The sequence below is a fragment of the Mastacembelus armatus genome, chromosome 21 (assembly GCF_900324485.2).
Source record: "Mastacembelus armatus chromosome 21, fMasArm1.2, whole genome shotgun sequence".
NCBI classification, from domain to species: Eukaryota; Metazoa; Chordata; class Actinopteri; order Synbranchiformes; family Mastacembelidae; genus Mastacembelus; species Mastacembelus armatus.
In genome coordinates this window covers 14,540,383-14,565,572 of record NC_046653.1, presented here as the reverse complement: position 1 = coordinate 14,565,572, position 25,190 = coordinate 14,540,383, and the positions used below count along the sequence as shown (strand labels likewise).

Below are 25,190 nucleotides of genomic sequence, written 5' to 3'. Positions count from 1 at the left end.
AGTAGTTTAAGTCAATATGACAGAAGTTTGTCATGATCCATCTATATACACTGCATCACAGCAAGCAGAGATAAACCCATGTTGTTTATACCACATTGCTGTGGTTGCAGAAAAAAAACATTAAATGAATAAGCATAGTTAACATGTCCTGTTCTCTGTTCATTTCAAATACCCACTTATCACTCATCTTAGCATGCACTGGTCAAAGGTCAGGTTACACAATAGACAACTCTCCATTCAATCGCAGGCAAAATACATCCTGTAGAATCACCAAGAGTCACTGTCACATTCATATGTCAGGCAATTTAGAGCTGCAGTTCATCTTACCTGTGACTCAGAAAGTCTGAGGGACCAGCGATAACCCATATCTCAAAATCAGCGTGCAAACAGGAGTTTTAGTATTTATTGTGCTACTGACACACCTCACAGGTCAGCCCCTGATGTAACTACAACAAACAAGACTCCAGTGTTGACAAAGACCTATATAATCCAGTCCATGTAGTGCATTTTTGAGAGCATTGTGTAAAAGTCACATTTGTGTTCACAGCAACATAACTTCTACCTCTGCACTGTATTAGTCACTGTTATTCCTGAATGAAGCAGTACTCTATGCAGAAAGCCAAAATGACTGTTGTACTGTATGTAGTTGCTTTAAACAGCTCCCTCTCTCACAGGTACAATCACTGCCTGTGACACATTAATGAAGATAATTATGTTGGAGATGATTTGCATGTCGAGCAACTTTTCTGTTTTTTCAGTTTGATAAAGTATTGAAAACAAACGGATATTTGTGTTATAAATGAATGACACTGACAGGCAGTGTAGCATGGACAGGAAGAGGGGATCTGAGTTTTAGGTCCTTTTTTTAAAATTTATGTGAATGGGGTTTAAAACTTCAGTGTAATTGTGCGCGACATACTTTGGTGTCAATTATGACATAACCTTTTGTAGCTAAGCTTGAAGCTCTACAACACAATAAGGTATCACGGCAAACCCCAAAGAGATTTTTGTATGTGTAGTCTGTTTTTCTTTTAAGTTACAACATGTGAAACTGAGTCCAAGATCTCACCTCTCACTTCTGTTTAGTACGGTGTAGCTGTAGAAGAGGGCATGCGATGATGATGATGATGATGCATTTGTGGAGATGATGTAAATTAAATGTTGTTTAGAATGAGCAATTGGTTTTGATTTAAAGAAGTGTTTTTTTTTGTTTTGTTTTTTTAGGTGTTTTCTTGAAATCATGATGTGAAGAGGTAGATGAGACTTGTGCCTTCATTAGCAAAAAGAAATAGATGGTATTTCTGCACAAGTTTGAGCATTTCTCTTAGGTTCAAACTTGGAGAGTCAAAGAGTGTTTAAGTCCCTAAACTGTTTCCTTGAAGGAGGGTTTTATTGGTAAAGCGGACAAGTTGACAAGAATCTGCACTGTAGTCATGTACCGCTTTTCCACAGTGTGTCTTAGGAGCATGACACACTACCTGCATGTCAGACTGGTCAGATAAATCCACCTTGTCAGCACAGACCTCCAGCAACTGACAGACCATAATGACAGAGCAGACCCTACATTGCTTTCATGTAGAGCCCTTTGAGCTACAGGAAGGGCTACAGTGATAGGTTGTCTTCTGTTCAGCTGACAGGTTTTCATCTTTCTGAAAATTTCTTTTAACGTCATTTTTAACAGAACAGTTGTTTTCAAGCAGTTTAGAAAAGTTTTTTAAGGCCTGAAAAGTGCAGGATGTGAAGGGATAGACAGGGCCCATGATGTTGAGGTATTCTGCAGCTGCTGTACTGAATTAGTGAACTTCTAGTAACATATAATGCTCCAGTTTAACTGCAGACTGACTGCAGGTATTTTTTACTGGACTGTACTGGATTCTATATTAAGATAGAGGATAGTGATAATGGAGAATAACCTCTCAGCATGGATTCTATTTTCAGTCTGCACTACTTCACATGTAGTGCGTCAAAGCTCTTTTTTTCCAGATTTTGCAGCTTATTGCCCAAAGATCTCACCAGCGTCCATTGTTTTCATTTCTTACCACAGCGAAACCACAATTTCTTCCTGGTATAAGAAATAGAAAGCACTGAGGCTGTGGGCTGCCACACCACATTTGCGTCAAAGTACAACTTGTCAACCCTCTTATGGTTTCTTAATGAATGAACTGTTCAGATGCCAGCCTGCTGTTAGTTGGGTGTAGCTTGACCACAGATATGGGAACCTTGAGAGGGTGATTCATCCAACCTTGCAGCTACATGACCCGCACATGTTCTTTTTACTGCCCCTCCTCTGCACATTGACATGAAAAAGTTTAGTCTTGTCCACTTAACTTTTCATTGGGACGCACTGGTCAGTATTCAAGATATATGGCCTAACTGTCTTACATCAAATCACTGTTAAAGCAAGCTCCTCCTGTTTATCTACTCAGCCCAGGATAATTTAATGGAGATAAACAGGAGCACCTGCCTTTTGTCTAAAATCTGCCTAATTAAATTCATCATGCACTGGCGTTTATGTCTTGTGTGGATTCTTTAAACATGTAGTAGACCTAAATTAAGACTCTAATGTGAACAATTCATTTGTTATAATTTTCCCTCTGTTTTGTTAAATGTCTGCAAGTGCCTAAAGTTGACTTTTATGGGCTTATTAAGTTAATGCAGTCCTATTTTGCTCATTTCCTGAAGAGATTTTAAACAGTGCTGAGTTGTCAATATAAATCCATGCTGACTGTTTTTTGTTTTGTTTTATTATGTCTATCTGGTAACCTGCTTAAACCCATAAGAGAGCAAACGTGGGCTTGATTTAGCAGGCAAACACATTTGGAATGATATTTTTACATAAGCTATCCAATGGTTATTTTTCAAGTGTTCATTTATATGGAGTGGATAGACGTGAGCTCAGGGAAACAATCTAACAGCTTCATCATGAAAGTGAATTAGGCAGCTTGCATGAGGATAACCAAGATGATTAAGATTAACAAGGCATTCAAGCAGAAAAACAAAAAAACTGCACATCCTTATTCAGGCTAACAGTTAGCTGTGGAGCCATCATTTTACATGTGAACTGATAACCGTAACAAATGTCATTAGCAACATACACCACCTCAGATACTGCAAATCTCTATATTTACTTTCTAATATCAGATAACTAACACATACTGTCATTGTCTTACAGACTGCCCTTTAATCCATTTGATGACCAGGAAGAATTCTGCAAAATCATAAATATCTGTTGTGTGTGAAGTGACTCTGCAGTTATTGTCTTCCTCACCCCTCTGCTGTTCTGGCTTAACTTGGTGTTTAGTGTCTAATTTACTAACAAAAACACTTCAAACTCACTTCTTCCATTGTGGCTGAACAGGTCTTGATTTTCAGCCACTGTTGACTACCAACTGTAACTGCATGTTGTGAAGTAAAACTCCTTCATTAATCAAAAGTGCCTGGTTTTTCCCTTAATGTTGCTCAGTCAATCCTGGAATTACAAATGTTATAAAGTCCTTGCTACATGTTCTCACACCAAGACGTCTTCCAGGACATGTGGATCAAACAATCCACTGGAGGTGCTGACTCTGATTAATTAATCAAGATAAAAAGACACAGCAGGCTATGCTAAAGGAGTGCACCAACCAAAGGGATTATTCACTTTGACAAGTATAAAGTGAGACGTTAAACACCCCTTTAGCCTACTTTACACTCAGATGTATTTTCACTCCGAGTGAAATATAATTTTTGATGGTAAATCTTGCAATTAAGGCATCTTTGTAGCTTTTGGCTCGGCATTGATCACCTGGGTTTTTAATGGGAGAACTATATTTGTGAATTGACATAATAAGGATATACACTCACTTCACACAATCTTCAGCAGCAGGTGCAGTGTGCTCAGTTCGTAACATGACCCAAATAGTCATAGTCAACCCAGTTAAAGTTTTTAGTTAATATTGACCCTTGTCATCTTCTACCTAAAAATAAGTCTTTATCTTTGTGTAAGAAGTAGTTTCCACCATCCACCATTGGAAAAAACACTTCTGGCTGCACGCTTCTTCATGCAATCACTTTTCCTGTTGGTCTAATTTGTGTTTTAGTAAGTAATTAAGTAATTTTCCAAATAATCTGCTGTGTAATTATTTATATTTAGTCATTTTTCTACCTGACAGTGATTGGGGCATTACTGTGGGGTGTTTTTTAAAATTTATTCCACCAAGGTGACCCAAGAAAAGCCTTCAAATATGTTAGAGAAATAGTCCAGCTAGCCTATATGTAAGGAATTAATGCATGCACTTTAGCAATCATAGGCAATTTCATACCTATAGGACTTAGCAAACAATCATTTCAATGTGAATCTTTGAGTGAGAGGATAAAGATGGAAAGTCCTGGATTATAGTTAACTGCCATGCCATTATTACTCTTAGACACTTACCATTGTCTGTAGATTTTGAAGTACACTTGAGCTGCTTGTGCCATAGAAAATGAATCTCTCTGTGATCACAACATGGAGCTGCGTTTGGCTGATCTTGTTCAACAGAAATGCAATTTGCCCCCCTACTTCCATGTACAATTTATCTATTATGGGATTATCTGACCTTGTAATTGGTCTAGTAATATATTTTGACTATTTTTGAGTTAAGGATTCAAATATTCACGTCATTAGAATAACCTTTTTCATCTTGCACACAAAATTAAAAAAAGCCAATCTTGCATAATTTACGGAAGTGTTTCAGGATGACTCTCTCAAACTATCAGGCTCCACACACCAGCACTTTTAGATGGATTGACCTCACTGCTGTTTTTATTTTCAGGAAGTCAACCTTTTTCAACGTGCTGACAAAGAGTCAGGCTGCAGCTGAAAATTTTCCCTTCTGCACCATTGACCCAAATGAAAGCAGAGTGCCCATTCCAGATGAACGCTATGATTTCCTCTGCCAATTCCACAAACCTGCCAGGTATGGGGTCTCATCATTCACATATTATTCACACTTCACATCTGTAGTCTCTGATGGTCTCCTTGCTATAGGCATGAGAAAACATATAACAATTTTGTTGACATGTAGTTGCAAGTTCTGTATGATGTATGATTGCTGCTCTGTTCCAAGGTTTTCTGATAAAGAAAAAGCTGATGCATCTGAATCTCCAAGACCTGGTTATCATGCATGCTTATAGAGGCTGTTAAAGCAGGTTGCACTCAGATTTGCTGTGCTATACTGACAAATTACTAGCCAGATGTCTTAATTTTTTTTTTTTTTTGAATGACAGGGACTGGTATGTTGAATAGCTCGGAACATTTCACTACATACATTTTGGTGACCATACGCTAAGCTCCTGCTTTTCAAGTATAAATCTCACTTGTTTGTGTGGCCTAACTGAACTGTCAGTTAAACACATGGAAAAGAGATTCCACTGCTAAAATAAATAAACCAATAACCATACAAATAAAAACATGTACAAAAACATCTCATGCAGTTTCCTGTTGTCCAGTTACCTGTCTACTCTGTTTGTCTCTTAGGATTAGGCTGGTTTATGTATATAGTACACAAAGTCAATCAAATTATCTGAAAGAATATTGAACTGATTCTACTGACATGGGTACTATTATTAATAGGACTTTTGCAGCACAAACCATGAGAATGTCTTGAATAATCTTGTTCACTTCTTGTATTGCAGCAAAATCCCAGCATTCCTTAATGTTGTAGACATTGCTGGCCTGGTGAAAGGTGCTCATGCTGGCCAAGGCCTGGGAAATGCCTTCCTGTCACATATCGGGGCCTGTGATGGCATCTTCCACATGACACGTGAGTCTCAGGTTGAGTCTTGCTTTACCTTGTAGGATTTCATTTCTTCAACAGATCACATTGCACCTACACTCAACACTCAGTTTATTAAGTACACCAAGTATAAATCTACTGCAGTATAATACAACGATCCTGCAACAAATCAAGGGCTTTCTCTTGTGTAGTCTAAGATCATTGATATACACCTTCCGAAATTACCACATAGTTCAATCAACAGTTTGAACTGACCATTATCGCCTTAACGAAGTGATGATTTATTGCAGGACTGTTGTGTTAAACTGCTTTAGTTTTATCTTGGTGTCCCCAATAAATTGTCCACTGAATGTACATATATTTGCAGTTTTACTTTTTATTTATTTTGTACAGTAACTCAGCCTATTACATTGGCATTTGGTTTTGCAACAAGACACCGCCACTAGCGTTTTTATTAAAACAGAAGCCTCTGCAGAAAATGTTTTTGCTGTAGCTTTGCTAGCGGGGCATCTTGTGTGGTGGGTGCCAAGCTCAACATAACCAGGATTAAGGAAGTCAGACCCAAACCTCACATTCCTCCTGGGGAATCACAGAAATGGGAAGTGAAAGGATCTGTGTCTGGTTTAGGCTTCACACAATCAGTATCAGGTTTGGAAATATTACAGCACTGTTGAGAGGGACCACATGTTACTCTGATATGGTTCTTAATGCCACTTTTGATTAAGCTTAGATACAGAGGAGGTAAGTAAATTATTAATAAACATGGTGAGAATGAGAGTCTACTTTTCATTTCCATTCCTTTATACTGTTTATATTTTTGTAGTATATCTGATAAAAACAAACAAAAAACATTACTATTTCCAGTACTACAGTAATTAAAAAAAAAGCAGAATGTTAATGATACTAATTGGAGTAATATTGGCAAAGATAAAGTTGTATATTTGAAATAAATAGAAATACTGTTTTCTGTCAGTTTTTAAAGTTGATCTCATCGAATTATTCACATCAATCTGTGTTCTTCCGTAAATCAGCCTTCAAATCACTTTCTAAGTTTCCCTCTGCTCTCTCAAGGTCTTATATGTGTCTGACATATGCCTTTGACCTTTGTCTTACACAATTAAAGAGCTGAATAATTAAAATTACAGCAACTGAAATGAATACAGAAAAAAATAGCTGAATTTGTTTACTGATTGTATGCTGTTATTGACTTTCCCTCTGTGTGAAAGGAGCTCTGATTAGAGAGCCGGTAGTGATGGGCATACAACAGCTGGATAGAAAGGGTTAAGATTAAGGCTATTTTCCTATATTGTTCCTAAAGTTGTCTTTTTATGTTGCTGACAAGTGTATGACTTCACTTCCAGTGCAGTTTCCAAACAGACTTTGTGCCTGATACCGCCATGGTTTGTGAGAAGTGAAAGTGGAAGACCACCCAGTGTAAGCCTTAGTAATGATTTACAGAGTGGACAAGACTGACTGTTGGCAGTTCAGTTTTCTTTGTAAGCAGTCAAACAATAAAGTTGGAGCTATGCTGTATTTCTGTGTGTTGTATCATCAGCAGATACCATGAAAGGATCAAAAACGGCAACATGAGACGGCTGCCCTGTTTACCTGCCTGCTCTCAGTCACAAGCCCCTTTGTTCCAACTTAACTCATAAAGTTCATTTGGGTCACAAATATCTCATTTATTGTTGTTGCTATTGTGTCTTTAAGTTTTTACAGTGACTCTGCTGTTCTACAAAGAAAAGTATAGAATATCAGCCTAATTTTCAAAGGGCTTTTTATTATTCTGGTGTTATGAGAATAGCAGGTTGTTTTCTTTTATCTGAAATACACATAATGTGGGCTGTACATTAATATTACTCCTGGGTTGTGTGTACTTTCTGTACTTAATGATGAACATGGTTAAAACACCCACAGTGCTTCTGATATGGACCAAATGTATATGATCCTTACCCTAAACCAGCTCTTTTGTTCCTACACACACAATGAAGACAGACATCCACAACACTTGGAAATAGAAAATCGAAAGCTGCTTCTGTGTGTGTGTGTTTACATCTGTCTGCTCTGGCATGCCATTGTTTCCACTCTCATGAAGTCCTTGGAAACAATGTGGTATGTTTCAGAAGTTAACCATTAAACATAGCTGGTTTTCTTTTGTAATTATATCTATGTGGTGTCAGGCAGACTGCAATGCTGAAGCCACTACTTTTATAAAGCTTGATTATATGGTTGTGGGGAATCACACTTTTCCCTGTCTAGGGTATGGTTTTTTTTGTTTGTTTGTTTGTTTTTTTTTTCGTTTGTTTTTTTTGTCTGGGAATTAGTAGAAGTATTTATGACACAACAGACAGATGAACAGAGTTAGTAACATGAAGCCGCTCAGCGCAGTCGTGTGATTGTTAGTGCGGACTGACCACAGAAGCAACAGTCCTGATTATTTTATGATGCTTTATTACCTTTATTGGGTTTACAGTTTTTTGTTTAGCAGTTGTGAAAGCTGTCTTACGGAGGTTTTACCAAAACATGAAGGCGAGGTAGACTACCACATAGTGTCTTGTATTTTCTTCTTTGAAAAGATTCAACTTTTTCCAGGGAGTAGTCTAACTGGATTTTCCTCCTGGTGTCTGGTCACAGAATTTCCCCAGTAGTGTGTGCATTATGATTTCTGACGATTATTGACTTTGAAAAGCCTGTGTAAACAGTGGATTTGCTTTCAACAATACCTTCCAAAAACTATTAAGGCACATGATGACATCCTGAAAGCTGATTCTGTTGACTGCCTGGTGTTTTCTGGTCTCATAACCAAATAGTTTGCAGGCTAAGTGCTCCCAGTGCTTCTGCAGTGATTGGAACGCAGCTGGATCCTCACTGTCTGAGACAAGACACAGACATGTTCTACTTCATCTACTCCTCTGTCCCCTGCTAGCAACTCTGCCAGCTCACCTGGCCTTATTCCCAGATGTTTGGTTTCCAGCAATTAGGCGTTCGAACGCTCACAGTGTCCCAGCCATCACTGCAGGAAACCTCTAGTTCATTTATAATGAAGACTTATTTACAGTTGCATGACACATAGTAAGAATCTAGCCTTAAGATACTGTGATATAGCGCATTTAATCTAAAGGGACTGGCTATGGTTGTGGGCAGCCAATTGGAAAGCAGCTGTTATTTTTGGCGTAGACTCCTCTCACAATGTGATATTCATGCTTTCAGCACCTGAACTCCTGGTTAAGTTGAGGCTCTTTCCCCTCCAGCCCTGAAGTAGATACAAGAATGTCCCCCTTTATTATAATGGTATTTAGGAAAATTAATTGATCAGTCACATGAGATTGTTGGCAGTAGAGGAGGACAGATGTTATCTGGCTATATTCTTTGTAGATCTGAAACGTTTAGTCTGACTAATTGGTTGACAGTATTATTTTGTCACCTTCACATTGGGCCAGATTAGTATTAGTATTAGTTTTCCCCCTTTTTTTAGACTTTAGGACAAATTAGTTGTTGTTTGCCAATGGGAAAATAATGTGTTTTCTGACATAATTGAAAATAGGCCTGTTTTAATTCTGTGTTGACTAATGTCACCGACATGAACAAATTTAAATCTGAAATTAATATTTGCCGTCTAGTTTGTGTATTAAACGTCCAGTCAAACAGTTTGGGAGTGTTAACGATCTATTCCAGTTTTTGGTGGTGGGTCTAATGTGGTCAAATCAAAGTGTCATTCAACAACAAAGTCACAATTTCTCATTTCTGAAGAAATCGGGCCGATTTACTCACCTCAGAAAATTTTTCACTATTTAAAGATCTCCAATATCCTTAGTGACTTCCACATGAATCATCATTAACTGATGAATATCCAAATCTGATGATAAAGACTGAGTGATTGAATTGAACTGAAATTGGCTGTCACTTTGCTGAATCTGGTAGGTCATTGTATCTGTGTTTGGCTGTTGCATCATTCTGACATCAGATCAGACTCCTCGCTTATAGTGAACAAATCAAACTGATTGTTTAGCTACAGGCATTACGAGCAAGCTGGATTGACTATTCAGACCGAGATGATTTATGGCCAGCCTTCCTCCTCCCTGACGCCAACAGTGGCTGCTCTCCAGGAATTTTGCCTTATCACTCAACAACTTACAAATTCTCAAACTTGACACGCGTCCAAAACACCTCAGCCAGCTCGGTGACGTCCGTGTGTCTGACTATCTAAACAGATCAGACAGTGAGTGAATTGGTTTGTGAATTAATTTGAAACATTGATGGATTTGTTTAAACAACCAATAGTGTCTGTTACGTTTTGATTTTAAGTTTGCTGAAAGTCTTTTAGATTGTTTAAAAGAAAGAAATCCTCACAAGGCCTAAAAAAGTATATTATACTTTTATTGCAGTAGGACTAAATATAGAGATGAGTCAGAAAATAGAAACTGTAAATATAAACATAACTTTTTTTTTCAGGCGTCCTTACTCATTCTGACACAAACATATTGTTTTGTTTTAGAAAGAAAACTTGCTTAAACAGTTGGACAATGTAGTTTGTAATCCACATCACTCAAACAGGAGTAAACAGTGCAAATTAATAATCATTTGGTGAGCACTGGCGAATACTTTGGGCACTGCAATGAGGTTTTTGACATTGACTCACAACAAATGGTCACTGTAATGAGGAAACACGTGAGTCACTGATGTTTGTTGGACAACGGTCGAGGTCTATGGAACATAGGAACAAGCAGTATCAGGTTTTTGGGACGACACCACTACTTGTTACCAGGTTCAGTTCATTGGTGTTTACATGGGTTTTGTTGACACTATGGAATAATAACAGATTCACCTTTTAAGGTATAGTAGACTAACCTAAAACAGTGGTTCAAGTTAAATACTTATATTAATCCAATTAGCATTAAAAATGTTTTTCTAAACATCATATTCAGAACAAAATTTTACACAGTTATAGCCTATTATCTATGGTGTTTTTTTTTTTTAACTCTGTTATGTAATGCCATTAATATCAGCAGTTGTTATACTTGTTGCATATAAATGCATATTAATAGAAAACAGGCTTTCAACACCCTCTAAAGCCTGTATAAAACAGTTTTCTGTTGAGATGCCATCAAGCCAACAGCTGTAATTTTAATCAAGCGAATACTTCTGATGAAAATGAAATTAGATTATTAAAGAGGAAACAAATGTTGAGGTGCTGGAAAAGGGCAAAGAAAAAACTGTTATATCTTATTTCATTTGCACAAATGTGTACTGAAGTCTGTGTTAAGGTAGCAGACTGAGTTACTTTTTTTTTTATTGTTGATGGATTTAATTTTAACAACAAAACAGAGCTCAAAGTTTAAAATGTCTTTCTTTTTTTTTAATATCCAGGCATAATAATCTAAAAAGTTAACTGGTTTATATAGAGAATGGCATCCACTTCCCATGCCATGGCTGGACTAAAATGCAGTTTTTTCTGCATGACAGCATCAACATGGTCCTAACACCTGCACTGCTCATGTGTCCTCTTATTCTTGTTAAAAAATTGTAATCTTGCCTCATAATTGCATCAGGAAAACAACCTGCCCTGTGCTGTATGAGGTTCTTTGTTTATGTTAGTTGTTGTTTTAAACAGCACTGCAATTCTAAACCTAGATCATTTAGCTGCGGGGATCATTGTCCTTTTGTGTGTTTTCAGGCTGCGTTGAGGTGCTGTCACAGCATTTAAATGAGCATTTTGCTTCAGTGAGAATGAAGAGTTTTTGTCAGCCTCCACTCATCGTGGATGATTAGAGCAAAATGTCTACCCATCTTGACTGGAGATCGCCACAGCTCCAGATAACATGCCCAGTGATTGAAGGTCGCAATATTTTGAATTCTAATGGGGCTGCCAGATGAATTGCCTGAAATAGACTGTAGAATCTTCCTGCTTCCTCCTCATGCCCCCCTTGCCTGTCCGCTGTGAAAAGAACCACTGGGAATGGCAAGGCCCGATGATCATAGAATTATTGGATGGTGATTCTAAACCCTTCAAAGAGGAGTTGCTATGGAGATCTCGTTCCAAACTGTGAAATGATTCACCTTTGAAAGGCTGGAGGGCCTGAAAGCTGAACACATCATTGTTCAGGTGGCGGTTGGTTAGGAAATTGCTGGTGCCTGTGCAATCAGCAGCACTATAGTAGTTAAGGATCTAAAAAGGTTTGTTCTCTGAATGATGTGGGACAACAGTGGTGTGCATATGACGGTGCCTTTCAATCAATGCACTCTCATGCTCTGTGGTTTAACAAAATAAATGGAATGACAGAGGTTAAGCTAATGATAAGGGGATTAACATTGTTTTCTGTTTTCTGCCAGAGTTCATGAAAACTGAAGCCTCCCCTCTACATTAACTTTTCAGCTGCACTCAGAACAAGCTTGTGTGAACGGCCTTCCTCTACATGTAGTGGGTTTTTTTTTTTTTTTTCTCTAGTCTAGTCAGTAATATCAAATGCAGTGGAAAGTTGCAGCTTTAATTCTCAGTTTGATGTGAGACACTGCATCTGACAGTAGCTTACACTGGAATTGGCAACACCTTATTAGGTGCTGATATTCATACTATTGAACATTACGATTTCACTGCAATCTATTTGGTAAGATGGGATCATGTAGAAAACATGAGTGTATCTCTGAAGAGCTCAAACCCACTATTTTGTGGTGTCAAACTGCTTTTTAGCAGCCAATGTATTTTGCCATAATTGACATACGCAAGGAAACAAGGCTGAATATGCCACAAACTCTGTTACAGAAGCAGCATACTAGAAATTGCTGTCAATTTCATCTATCCTAAAATGAATGTCAAGAAGATATTTCCTGAATGAACATAAATACCCTTGTGTGCATTGCCAGTGTTTTTATGCTGGGAAGACATCCATAATGTGCTATTCCTGACAGACTCATAAAATAGCTTTTACTGCTCTGAATACCAGGAGAATTGCGGCACTGAGTTTGCATGAACATTTTAAAAGCAGCGAGAGGAATGCAAGTTCTTTAGATGTGCTCTTACCCATCTTGCATGTGAAAACATGCACAGGAAGTTAGAAGTCAATGAATACTGTAATTTAACTGAATTATGTTGACCACATATCTTCCCAGGTAACAACATCAGAGGAAGCAGCTCAATCAGTATTGATCTTGACTCAGAGGACTGCCTTGTCTGCGTACCTGACAGAAAAGTAATGATACAAGATAACTTGGTGTTTTTAGGTGTTAAACTTGTGCAAACTGAAACTTAGGATCTGGTTTTATAAAAAAAAAAAAGACATTCCCCCTTTCTCTGCAGGCAAGTTTGCACAATGAGGTTAATGTTATTAACAAAGTAAATAATATATTTTTTATTTCTAGTCATTTTTACACTTCTAAATATTAGCTCATTGTGTTCTCAGGCTAAACCAGCCTGCAGTGCCACTGTAAGTCCACCGTTTTTCACAGTTTAGTCTGATCTCTAATGAAGCCATTGAACACTGGTCACCCTCTATGGAGACAAACCTTTTTGTTCTGTGAATAGGAGAGCAGCAGTAATAATATCGTCAAAACATACACTAAGAAATGAAGCGATAACATTTAAATTGTGAGAGAGACCTGACTCCAGAGATGAGGCCTTTTCTAACCTCTTTGTTCTTTTTTTTTGTGTGTTTTTACTGTCTTGCGTGCGGCTTTGTGTGGCCTTATAAGAGCATGCCCAGACCCACTTGTAAAAGGACTAATTGTGGAGATTGCCCCCTCAGATTTCACGGCTCTCTTTCACCTTGTGCATTTGTTCTCCAGCACTAAGCCTTGAATGGGACGGCAGTGGATGTGAATGTTAAATTAGGCGAAATTAATTAAAGCAAATTACTTTGGAATATGTGGTAGTCAGAGCAGAGTGACTAAAAGTGAGTGATCAGCTGCTCCTGCTCTTTGAAAGCTTGTTTGATTTCTTTATTTATTTTTGATTTAGCTGCTTTTTTTTAGGACATATAACAATAGTTAGAAACTGTTGATTACTTAAGAAAGTAAGATTTAAAAAAAAAAAAAAGATTGTGCTTAAAAGATTGTGCTTATAGTAATTTGTATTGCTTCCATTAACAATGATTTATAACAGCCATGAATGATTTATTAACCATGTGAACCTTTTTCCAAACCTCTTCTGTCCTAATTAATGTAAAATAATTTGAACTACAGATTTCCATTCGAGACCCAGCGTATCAAAACTGTACATCATAATTGTTTATAATGTATGTATATTCTTGCAGCTAACAAAATGATTACATTGCATTATATTTTCTGAGTTCATGCAGACACAATAGCAAATTTTCATTCCAATCAGTGCTGAACAGGGAGCTGGTAAATTGGAGCAGCAAAACAATAATTCCACTGATTAGCCCCTTTCGGTGTGGTGTAAGTGAACTGTTTATACTGTGGAGTACCTCTGCAAGAGGAGAGGAACCAAAACAGCCTGATTAGGCAAAGAGTAATTGGATAAGTTCATTTCACCATGAGGACAACGCACAGGATGACAGCTTGCACAAAAGTCTGCAGCTTCTGTTGACTGGCATGAGTAATAAAGGCGCTGATGTAGGATTTTTGGTTGTCTGTCATTTTGTCGAGCTGTGCTTTTAGGGTGCGACTGATAAGTGATGCTAAATTGTAAAAGCCCTCTAGTTTAGTTCTGTGAAAAATCAGGTGCTTATCTCCCCTTAACCCAAGAAGACTGTGCTCTGATTGTCTGTGTGAATGATCGCTCATCTGGGAGATTTTATTGCTCCAAATAACAATTTAGCGTACCTGATCATTTCGAAATGCTCAGAAATGGTTGTAGAGACACTAGTTTTTACTAATGTAGATGATTAAGAGGCTACAAAAAAAAGCTGTCAGGTGCACAGGCTTGTTTGGAGCTAAATGCTAACACTAGCCTACTAAAAAGCTTACAGTGACAGTTTGAACATGATGGTGTTTGTCAGCTTTAATGTTTATGGTGGAGCATGTTACGTATGTTAGTTATTACAATTTATTCACAATATTAATGTCTGTACTATATTACATCACATCTTATCCAACAGACATTGGTCAAAATCACAAATGGAAACCTTTTGTCCCCCGGGGGCCTTGAACATCTGTACAAAAGTTTATGTTGATCCATCCAGTAGTTACTGAGCTATTTATATTTCTATATAAAGCCACATCACTAATGTTGCTAACATCTTGTATGGGACCTATGTACACAGTTGGACATTGATCCTATTAGTGAAGTTACCACTGGACAAACTTCTTTTCATCTGTGTTTCTTGTGATCTGGTAACTTCATGCAGGATGCAGCTCTGCAAAGGTTTGTCCAACAACAATGCACAGCTGTGACTCATCAATATTTTTTCATATGTATCACTGCTAAAACGTGTTGAGAGATGCTGTGACAGCTGTATGATGAGTAGTGTGGATCACTCCAGCGATGTTATTATCTCGCAGGGTCTAACCTGTCAGCAGTGATACGCACACTTCGGTGTCAACACATGAATGTGGATTATTGATAACATTTGCGATCCCACCCTGCACATTCCAGACATAATGTCCTTCAACACAGCAATACTTAAAGCTAAGTTATCATTCACCTGACGTCTACTTCCCTGTTGAATGAGGTGACATTCCTATTGTGCCACAGTGTGAAACTCAACAAGTCTCTGTTGACTGATTTATGAAAATGTATGTAGGCATATTCCAACTACTTTATACAGTGCGTACAAGCAGTAAATCTAGCATGAAGTTGCTCCTATGGTGGTGTATAACCGAGGAAATTTAATCAAGTATTTTTCTGAAGTACATATTTGAGGTACTTGTACTTTACTTCACTATTGCCATTTTCACACTATTCGACTCCTTTATAGATTAAGAGTTTACATACAAACGTATGTACATATATGGTTCACTCAAGTAAAATATAAATGCTTTGTCATATATATATCTATATATATAGTAAATTATAAATATATAATTAGAATATAATGTATAGTTTTTATGTATAGTTTGGACCCCTGTCCATTTATGAATACTTTTGATAGATTCAGCACATTTTACTAATAATACTCTTACATGGCATTTTTATTGCAGTGTTTGTACTCGTAGTGGACTGTGTACTTAGGTGTTATAAAACTGTGCACAATTTATAAGGATTGTAAATTAAAGAACTGTCACTCTGATGTGACAGGTGTACACCTCCGTCCCCCCTCCTCTCACCGTGAGCTTTGCTGCAGAATCAGAGTCCTGAGAGCCACTGCTGGCTAAATAGTCTGCTTCAAAGCCTCATTACCTAATCACTAGCACAGCTACAGCTAAGACACAAATGATTAGGGGAAGACTGTCCTTTCTCATTGATTGTTGTTGACACTTTTCTGTTAAATCATATTTGTTTATTTCATATATTTTTTACTATCATAGCTAATTGTCATGAGACAGTGTGGTAGAAAATGTATAAAACGTATGACCAGACACTTTGTACTTCATGCAGATTGAGCGACAACCCTTTTTTTTTTTTTTTTTGCACTTAAAGACAATTTCGGAAGACCTTACTTTGACACTGTAAACTGGTTTCGTACAGTTCTGACACTTGCACACTGAAAACAATATGAAATTGTATTCTTGAATATTTTATTGCATTTGTTATGACTTTCCTGCGTCTCCCACTGTGCTTTTTCATGTGGATGTTTATTTTTCCCATATCCTCTGCAAAAGCTAATGATTTCTGGGGCTAAATCTAATCACTATTTCACATTCTATCTCATGCAGTCAATGTCATTGATTCTGTAGCTGTGATTATGTTGCTTGTGCTATATCTGTTCATGTAAAACAGTGTTGTGCTTGTTGCTGAAAAAAAAAAAAAAAACTAATTCTATGGTGAAGCTCTATCTTTGTGTTCGTGTCTTATCACTGCAGGTGCTTTTGAGGATGAGGATATCATCCATGTTGAGGGGACAGTGGACCCAGTGAGAGATATGGAGATCATCCACGAGGAGCTGAGGCTGAAAGATGAGGAGATGATCGGCCCTATTATTGACAAGCTGGAGAAGACGGCCATTAGAGGCGGTGACAAGAAACTCAAACCTGAATATGTGAGTCAATGTCCCACCAGGCCCTTTGCTCCTCCTCACAGCAAGGCACAAATAATAACCCTCCCACACACACATGGCCATGGAGAAAAAAAGTATGTTTTTTTCTAATCTCCCTCCAATAGGTCTCACCCCTCCCCCTGTCCCATTTTTTCCCTTTCTAAGATTGAAAGTGATCAGGGGTCAGGGGTTTTCTGCTGTAGAAATCATTAATAGAGAGTTACTTATTCAGTTTCCGACCCTGGGTCACAGGATTGGGCTAATGAAAGTGTTTCCATACAGCTCTTTTTATCTAAAGTAATACTCAAATCATGGAACATCTATTGCTCACGCTTATACACCTACAGCAGCTCAGGAAATAGTGTAAGGCCATACCGTGACACATACACCTATACCTCGCTATGAATATCGTAAATGTTTACAATATTCATTGACAGGATATGCAATGAGGTCCAGGGAAAAATGCAGGGTAAGATCAGAAAGAAGAAAAAAAAAAAAAAAAAACACATCCGGGATGTCAGATCAAATATATGTGTGGATGCACACACATTCAGACAGTCATATTGTTAAGGTAATGAGGCTGAGCAGTCAACTTTAGCAATCATTTGGCTGTAAATGTCTCTGATGCCCTTCCATCATTGGAGCAGAATAGGATGGGCCAGGACATAAGGGGATCTGCCCTTTCACTTGCCCAATTTCAGGGCCCCACACACCAAGGCTCTGACCACTCATTACACTAACGAGAGGGGCTATTTCACCTGCTGCAGAGGCCCCGTGCTTGGTTGGTTCCCCTCAGACTAAACACACTCCCCACCCCCCTTCTTACAGCCAACAGCACTTCCCCACACCCCTGTAGCCCCACAGACAGGAGCCATTCAGGCTAGGCAGGTGGCCGCTTACGCACATAATCGCTAACAATTTTAGGCAATGAATAAAAATGATCTACATTACTTGTCAAAGGTTGTGCACACGTCGGCAAGTGAGTATCTATAGAAGACCTCTTTAGATGGCAAAGAATGGTGCTTATCAAAGGCTGCACCAAGCTTTTAGATGGGGGGGGGGGGTAAACCTGGCATTTGATATGCTCAGCTGTGGGCAGACACATATACACATGTTTATGTCAGCATCTATATGCAGCACATGTGCTTTTATGTTCTCTTTGATCATGTACAGTGCTGGTACTTTCTTTTGTAGAGCCATAGGATGTGACAAAATAAAAGGGGAATTCTGTGCAACAATTTAGATGGTGATTTCTTCATTAGATTTTTCTTTTTGCTGAGTAAATTGAATCTAATTTCCATCGTTACCCTCACAGGTTGTACAGAGCTTTATGAAACCTGAAATTTCATGAGCAAAAACTGCCTTTTCCTGCTTGTAGTGGTAGTAGTTTAAAAAATTATTTACGTTACCATGAGAGGGCAACTTATTTTATCATTTAAGTATCTGGTTATTATCACATTAGTAAATCAGATATGATTCAAAATGATGCAGTATTCACACTTACAGAGGTGATTTAGTGGAAATAGTAGTTTAGTTTAAAGGTGCATATTGTCAAATAAGATTAACATCAACAAGTGAATTCTTACATAAACATGTATTTAATAAAATGTCACAAATTTTCAAGTCACAGTGTTGCTAAAAATATCCTTAAAAAAGTAGCTCAATTAAATGAAGGACCCTGTGTTAATGTATAATTTGCATTTTGGTTGTGTTTGTGCTCCTCAAGTATGATCTTGGGAGAGTAGGAAATGCACTGTACATTATTAAGCAAGATGTGGATACTGTATACTGTACCATTTTACTCATGGAGAACTATGATATTTATATTAGTATATAATTAATATTAAAGAATATTAAAGTGTAATACCTTGAGCATGTGCTCAAACAAGGTATATATTTGTGGTTTGTAACACAAATGAAACATGAAGTGTTTTGAGGGCATCTTGCTTTTTTTTTTTATGTACTTCCTGCTCAAACAGGATTGGGCAAAGGAAAGAAAAACAGGTGGGGATGATTGCCACTGTAAACTAAAACAGTTATCAGTTAGGAAGGGGAATACAGATTTTGTTGTCTTAGGTGTGGGAGGGGGGCAAAAATAATGACAATTAGGGTTTATCAGCTTGAGATTTCATAAACTCACTGCTGCAGCAGGATTTCACAGCTGGTGATTAAGAAAATGAGATTTTGTAAGAAAAAAAAAAATTGATTTCATTGTAAAATAGTATGTTTTGGTTCAAATTTGCTATCAGGATGAAGAAGTCTGTTGATATTTCATTGGGAGTTTAAGCTAAATTTATGTGCATGCATCAGAGCAGAGCTCATATATATGCATTGTTATAAAGATTTAAATCCATTTTTCTGGTGCTGTGTTTACAAGAACAATGTTTCATTGCCTTTGTCCGTATGAATCCTCAAAATCCCTGTCCTTACAAAACAATAATAAGAAGCCGGCCCACCCGCGGCGTTTCATGGTGGCAGGCGTATGTGTTTGACCCCTGTGGGACCTATATGCCTTTTATTAACACCTGCCTGTTAGAGGAACGCTGCACGGCGGCTGCGAGCTGATGAGGGAAACCTGGAGCGGGTTCAGCCTGTGTCACTGGCCGTTTGCTGTTTCCATTTCACAGATGATTAATCTCTCTGTGAAGACTTGGGCCGGCGCGGGCGGAGTGTATGCAGCTCTTCCTGCGCTCTCTCCTGCTGGCTGCACTCTGGCTGCCTGACTAAAAGGCCTTTAGAATTCCTGTGGAGAGAGATGTGCAGAGAGTGAATGCAGCTGGCTGGGGGTCAGTGTGTGGAGCTTTTTCTGCCATTGTGTAATTGAGGCTCTGGCAGGATTTTTTCCTCAGTTCTTTCAAAAGGGAGTATGATTGTGAAGTGCTGCAAGGATTTGGGGAGGGAAAAGGAGGTAGGGGGAGTGTTGCAGAGGGTGGGGGAGTTTTTATATGAAGGGGGAGGTCAAGTTGACAGGAACAAAAAGAATGTGTTCCGCTAATTTCTGTGGGGCTGGATCAACAATAATAGGCTCAATTTCTTTATTACAAATTTTATAACTACCTCCCTCCCATTTTCCCACCCTTTTCCGCTTCCAGATCCTGTCAAGACCCAGTCTTGCCTGTGGTCTCAACCCACAAGTACCTCAGTAATGAATGAGGCACACATAGATGGAAATGCTCAATATTTTCTCCAGAAGAAACAGTGAATAATTTGTTCTATACTTCACAAGTGCTTATTCACTATGACTACATTCTGCAAAGTGCCTGAGGAAGGACCAATAATTTACACCTAACTAACCAACTTCCAATTAGTTCCCTACTCTTTCCAATTTTTATCCTCTCTCTATTCTTTCATTAAACAGTCCCAATGGAATATTGATGTATAAAACTGCGGCTCTAAGCGAGACACCCCAGAAGGCATTTTGTCACGATTTAAAGGAGGGAAGGGGGTCTTGTGCATGCCATCCTTGTCAAACCCAGGCCACTCTTGCTTCAATGCGAGCACAGCCATTGTTCATTTTGGCATCAGGATGCCATGCATTTAGGAAATAATTACCCCATACCCTGCTGGGTTTATATTCTTTTTCATCTCCTTTAATGGCTTCTTGTTCATTCTCTTTTAACCCCAAACAGGACGTTATGTGCAAAATCAAGAGCTGGGTAGTGGATGAAAAGAAACATGTCCGCTACTATCACGAGTGGAATGACAAGGAGGTAGGACTTTGATGTTACAGTCAAATTTAGGAATGTGATTTATCTTGCTTATCTCTTTATCTGACCTACAAGCATGAGTGCTGCTTCCTCTTTTTATTTTTTTTTTCGAGCAACCTGTCTTTCGTGCAAACCACAAGTTATTATCATGTAGTCTTTTGTTAGTTGTATTTTAACAATACAAGCTAATGACATCTGGCCATGCTGATGTTGATGTCTTTCTAGTTGATCCCCACAGGGCCTATATGCCAGACCTTAATTTGATTTGGCTACACTTATCTCTGTCTGTGCTGACCTCAAAAGCTACTTTGGAAAGTTTGACTTCTCAGTACTTTCCTTGTCTGTCTTTGACACAGATCGACGTGTTGAACAAATACTTGTTTTTGACATCCAAACCAATGATTTACCTCGTTAACCTCTCTGAGAAAGACTACATCAGGAAAAAGAACAAATGGTAAGTGCTTCAAAATAGGGCGGGTGCCGACTTGTTGTAATAATTAATCATCACCAAAGAGCTTTCCTTCTACTTATGTTGCAGGGTTACATTGATTTCTACTAACTTTGATTGACTCTACATTTCAGCTGTAAAAAGTATGCCTGTGTGTGTCTGCAGAGCAGACTGAGAAGTGTGTGCATGTGTGTGTCTGATCTGACAGAAACGTTCATATCTTTGTGAGTGGATCTGCCTGGAGGTGGCACTAAGCAAGCTCTAACACAACATCCAGCTCTGCACACCCCAACCAGCACTTCACTGAGCACATACTGGCATATGGTCTCAATTTCCATCAAAATTTCTCATTTCCACATGATATCAAAGAGGTTGAAGGCTTTAAATGACAACAAACCAAGCATATGCACATTTAAAGCCAAACAAGTAATTAATATCATCTGGAGACAGTCAATAAATTATAAGGATAAGACTCCTTAATGTAATATCTAAAATTGTTTTGCTCTAAGTATTTGGTTTGTTGTTGTTGCCCAAGCAGCTTTACAAGATTCACGTCCAAAGATGAAATTCCCACAGATCACAGTGACAACTGAGGCTTTCTATATTTCCAGTAAGTAGAAGAAAAATGACATGTGTACTGATGTTTTACTTTTCAATACCAATATACAAAGAGTTGTACTTTTTACCTTGCGAGTGCAACACTATTCATAACGTGAACTGACTGAGGATAACCTGTAATGCACTAATACAAATTTCTTTGCCGTGTCTGGAGCTCTATGATCTTCAGCTCTGTCACTGTCAACATTTTTTATAGTAATGTTATTATCTGACCACAGTGAGAGCAGGTTGAGAAGGCTGGTGTTAGACATCCATTATATCTGAAAGGGCTACTTTTCCACACTACAGCCGTTTTGCCAATAACACCAACTTGTGGATTGTTATTCCACTTTTCCAATTGCCCTCTAGGTTTGTGGTGTCATTTCTCAGAAAATTTATTTTAGTGCTTCACTTGGCAGCATTGTATTACAAGGGAAGTTGTTTACTTATGGCTGTTTGTTAAAAATGTTCCTGACACAAAAGTATGACTGTTAGACAGTGGGAGGAGGAAGAGAACTCATAAATCAAATGATTCATGTTATGTGAAACATCTGTCATCAGTCCGTTTTTTTTTTCTTTTTTTTTTCCATGTTGTGTATGTGTGTGTGTGTGTTTTTTTTTTGTTTTTTTAAACTGGATGAAATGCAATAAATTTTAGATGTTTTAAACAGGCAAACACAGGCAGTGCTCAGGTGTCCTCAGGGCTCCACGGTGAACAATGCTGACATCAAAGTGTTGATGTTTGACAAGTGATGAGTCACTTCCCTTGTCCAGAGAGGAGCTCACACCTGTATGGAGATGATTACAGGTAGATCTAGCTGGCCCTAATTGTACAATAAATGCTGCTCTCAGCCCTAATGGCACCTAGTCTGCAGCAGAGACGCCAGACTGCCATTTGGCTGTCGCCATGCTCCCGTGTTTTTCCACTAGCACAGTTGAGATGATGATACGGTTAAGGACTATTCAAAGCAAACAGCAAGACAAATTGCAATCTCAGCTTTAATGTGTGGAGGAAAAGAAGGTGAATCCTAGAATGAAGCAAATAAGCCATTTTTATCAGTGTCTCTAAGGACAGCCATTCAGGCCATTTCACAGGTTCGTTTTATATTTGCTGTGTTTTGTTGAGTACATGCTGCAGCTCTGGCTTTAGGTGGATGTGATTCATTTTCAACATATTCCACCAAACATTGTTTTTTTGTTTAAATGTACGAACGTTAATAGTTTGAAAGGGTATGTATACTTAAAACCAGGTTGTAGAACACTGTTGAATATCTTTGAAAACACATGGACAATTATGTTTTTTTTTTTTTTTTAAGACTTTTTGACCCTCCAAAAACAGTCCATTGTTAACTAAGATCATCTTGTTTTGAGTATGGGAACCACATACCAAGCTGCCCTTGTTTAGACAAGAATACACAGTATTAGCTTTAGCAAGCCATCATTAATGGAGGGATCAGACGAGGAGCAAGGCCTCCTTTCATCCCCAGGTTCTCTGCTGGAGACAGTACATCATTTACTGTTGAGAGGAGCACATGGCTCCAATCCTATACAGTGTATGTGTATGAGAATGCGTACATGTGCATGTTTGAAGTCTGTTTCAGAGGCGACTCCATGCTCATTTGGATGCTGGTGTAATTGCGGTGTGGAGATCAAAGGCGCGCTGGCCGAGTGATGTTCCAGAGGAGACTTTACCACACAGCCCTCTCCTCTGTGCAGAGGGGGCCGCCTGCTGCTCGCCGCTCCCCTCTCCCCTCTAGCCATGCACTGCCCCCTGCACATCCCCGCTCGTAAAAAATGATTAAGGCCGCATTTGTCATGTGTTTATGACTGAGAGGCATTGCGTGATAGGGAATGGCATCTACAAGAGTCTATCAAGAGGCTTTCTCCTCTTTCCACGGCGTCAGTGAACTGCCTGCAAGACTTTTTTTTTTCTGCAGCGCATACTGTAGTTTGTGTGTTAGAGAGGGTCATTAGAGCACTGTTGATGATGTGGTGGCTACAGCCTGCCCAGCATTAACATGTTTTCACTTGTCAGTTAAGATATCTGTTTATTTGACAAGCTTACGACCTCATCATCTTTACCAGCCTTTATGTCTTTTAATAGGTTTGATATCAGATATTTATTTAATCCTCCTCAAAAAACTAAGAGCTGTCACATTTTGTGATAGCAAAAGACGGTTGAGACTACTCCACATATGCTGTGATGTTTTTCTTTCTTGTCATTTCTCTTTCTGCTTTTTTCTTCTTTTGGACAATGTGCATTAAAGTAAATTGGTCCCTCTTAAGTAGATGAGTTGACCTTTAAGGAAACCAGCAAGCGTGACCTGTCTGTGAGTGCCTCTGCGGTGTGGGTTCTCCTGGTGAGTGTAAGAACTGCAGGGTACCATTGCTTGAAGCTTTTATTAACTGCGTGTGTGTGTGTGTGTGTGTATGTATAGATTAACCATGGACATAGATTGTCATTTTTATGCTCATTCAAACCTATTTAACGTTTTTTGTCTTTGAAGATTATTTGTCTGTCAGTGTGTGTTACATTAGGTACATCTGTGTTGGAATTCTTCTGCTGAGAAACCACAACTGAAATAGTTACATACCACAGTTGTTCTTCCAATCAACCCTTTTCTTCCTGCCACAAACATAAATTGATCAGTCATATAGTCATTTATTCCTTTGATATTTTTCTCCAATGCTGAAACTCAGGAAATCTTTTGGCATGCTTGTCATCAGACATTTCCGAGAACTATAATATAAAAAGACAGGTTGTTTGTGGACAGTAGATTGTATGTCCCAGCACTTCAGAGGAATAGACTTTGTTTGACAAGCCCCAGTTTGAGCTCAACAAACAGTCTTTTCGAGGATGTTGTTGAGCATGACACTGAATTACTCCCTCCCTGTTAGAAATAGCTAACTAGAAATATTATATATTTTCTTATTGTCAATAGATTGAAGAAAAGCATTTTCCTCTAATGAACAACATGGACTATTGTTCACTGACACTGCCTTGCTCCCCCAAAATACTCACAGGCAAAATGTGTATCAGCCCAGTGCTGAAACTGTCCCAACAACAAATGCACTGTTCCCACATGCTTCAGTAATATTTGTTAAAAATGCAGCCCAGCTGTTTTTATATAATTACCTTTCTTTTGAAAAAATGAACATGCTTTAGAGATGATGTCTTCAGGTGGAAAGAAGCTTGAAGCTGAGTGCCACTGAAGAGGAAGTATGTTGGGATGTACTGAGTACTGGGATTTTTTTGGACAATAAGAAAAATATACAAGCATAATATAGTAGAAATATAAAAGATAGAAGAGTATAGTATCCTTCAACTCTGATGAGGTCGCACCATGCTGTGAAAATATGAGATAAGATCTTTGGTGCTGAAGGGAAAAGAAATCCAGTCAAAGAGGGAGGGAAGCAGAGAAATGTCGATGCTGAGTCTAATACTCTGGTCGGCCTGTAGGAGGAGCTTTGACAACTGAAGTAATGGAAGCTCTGACAAGGGCTGCAGCACGTCAGCTGTGGAACTTATAGATATTTTTCTGTGCTTTCTTCCAACAGATCATATGAAGACAAGACCCAACATCTGAGTAGC

At 38.5% G+C, this 25,190-nt stretch overlaps 1 protein-coding gene across 1 annotated transcript in view; it reads left to right on the top strand.

The window, feature by feature from the left end:
* The window catches only part of LOC113123618 (obg-like ATPase 1), a 39,200-nt gene that overhangs the window by 967 nt on the left and 13,043 nt on the right, over positions 1-25,190 (top strand). The window contains exons 3-7 of the mRNA XM_026295813.1: positions 4,794-4,937; positions 5,656-5,783; positions 16,674-16,849; positions 20,476-20,556; positions 20,910-21,007. Coding sequence (XP_026151598.1) covers positions 4,794-4,937; positions 5,656-5,783; positions 16,674-16,849; positions 20,476-20,556; positions 20,910-21,007 — 627 coding nt within the window. The remainder of the gene's footprint in view (positions 1-4,793; positions 4,938-5,655; positions 5,784-16,673; positions 16,850-20,475; positions 20,557-20,909; positions 21,008-25,190) is intronic.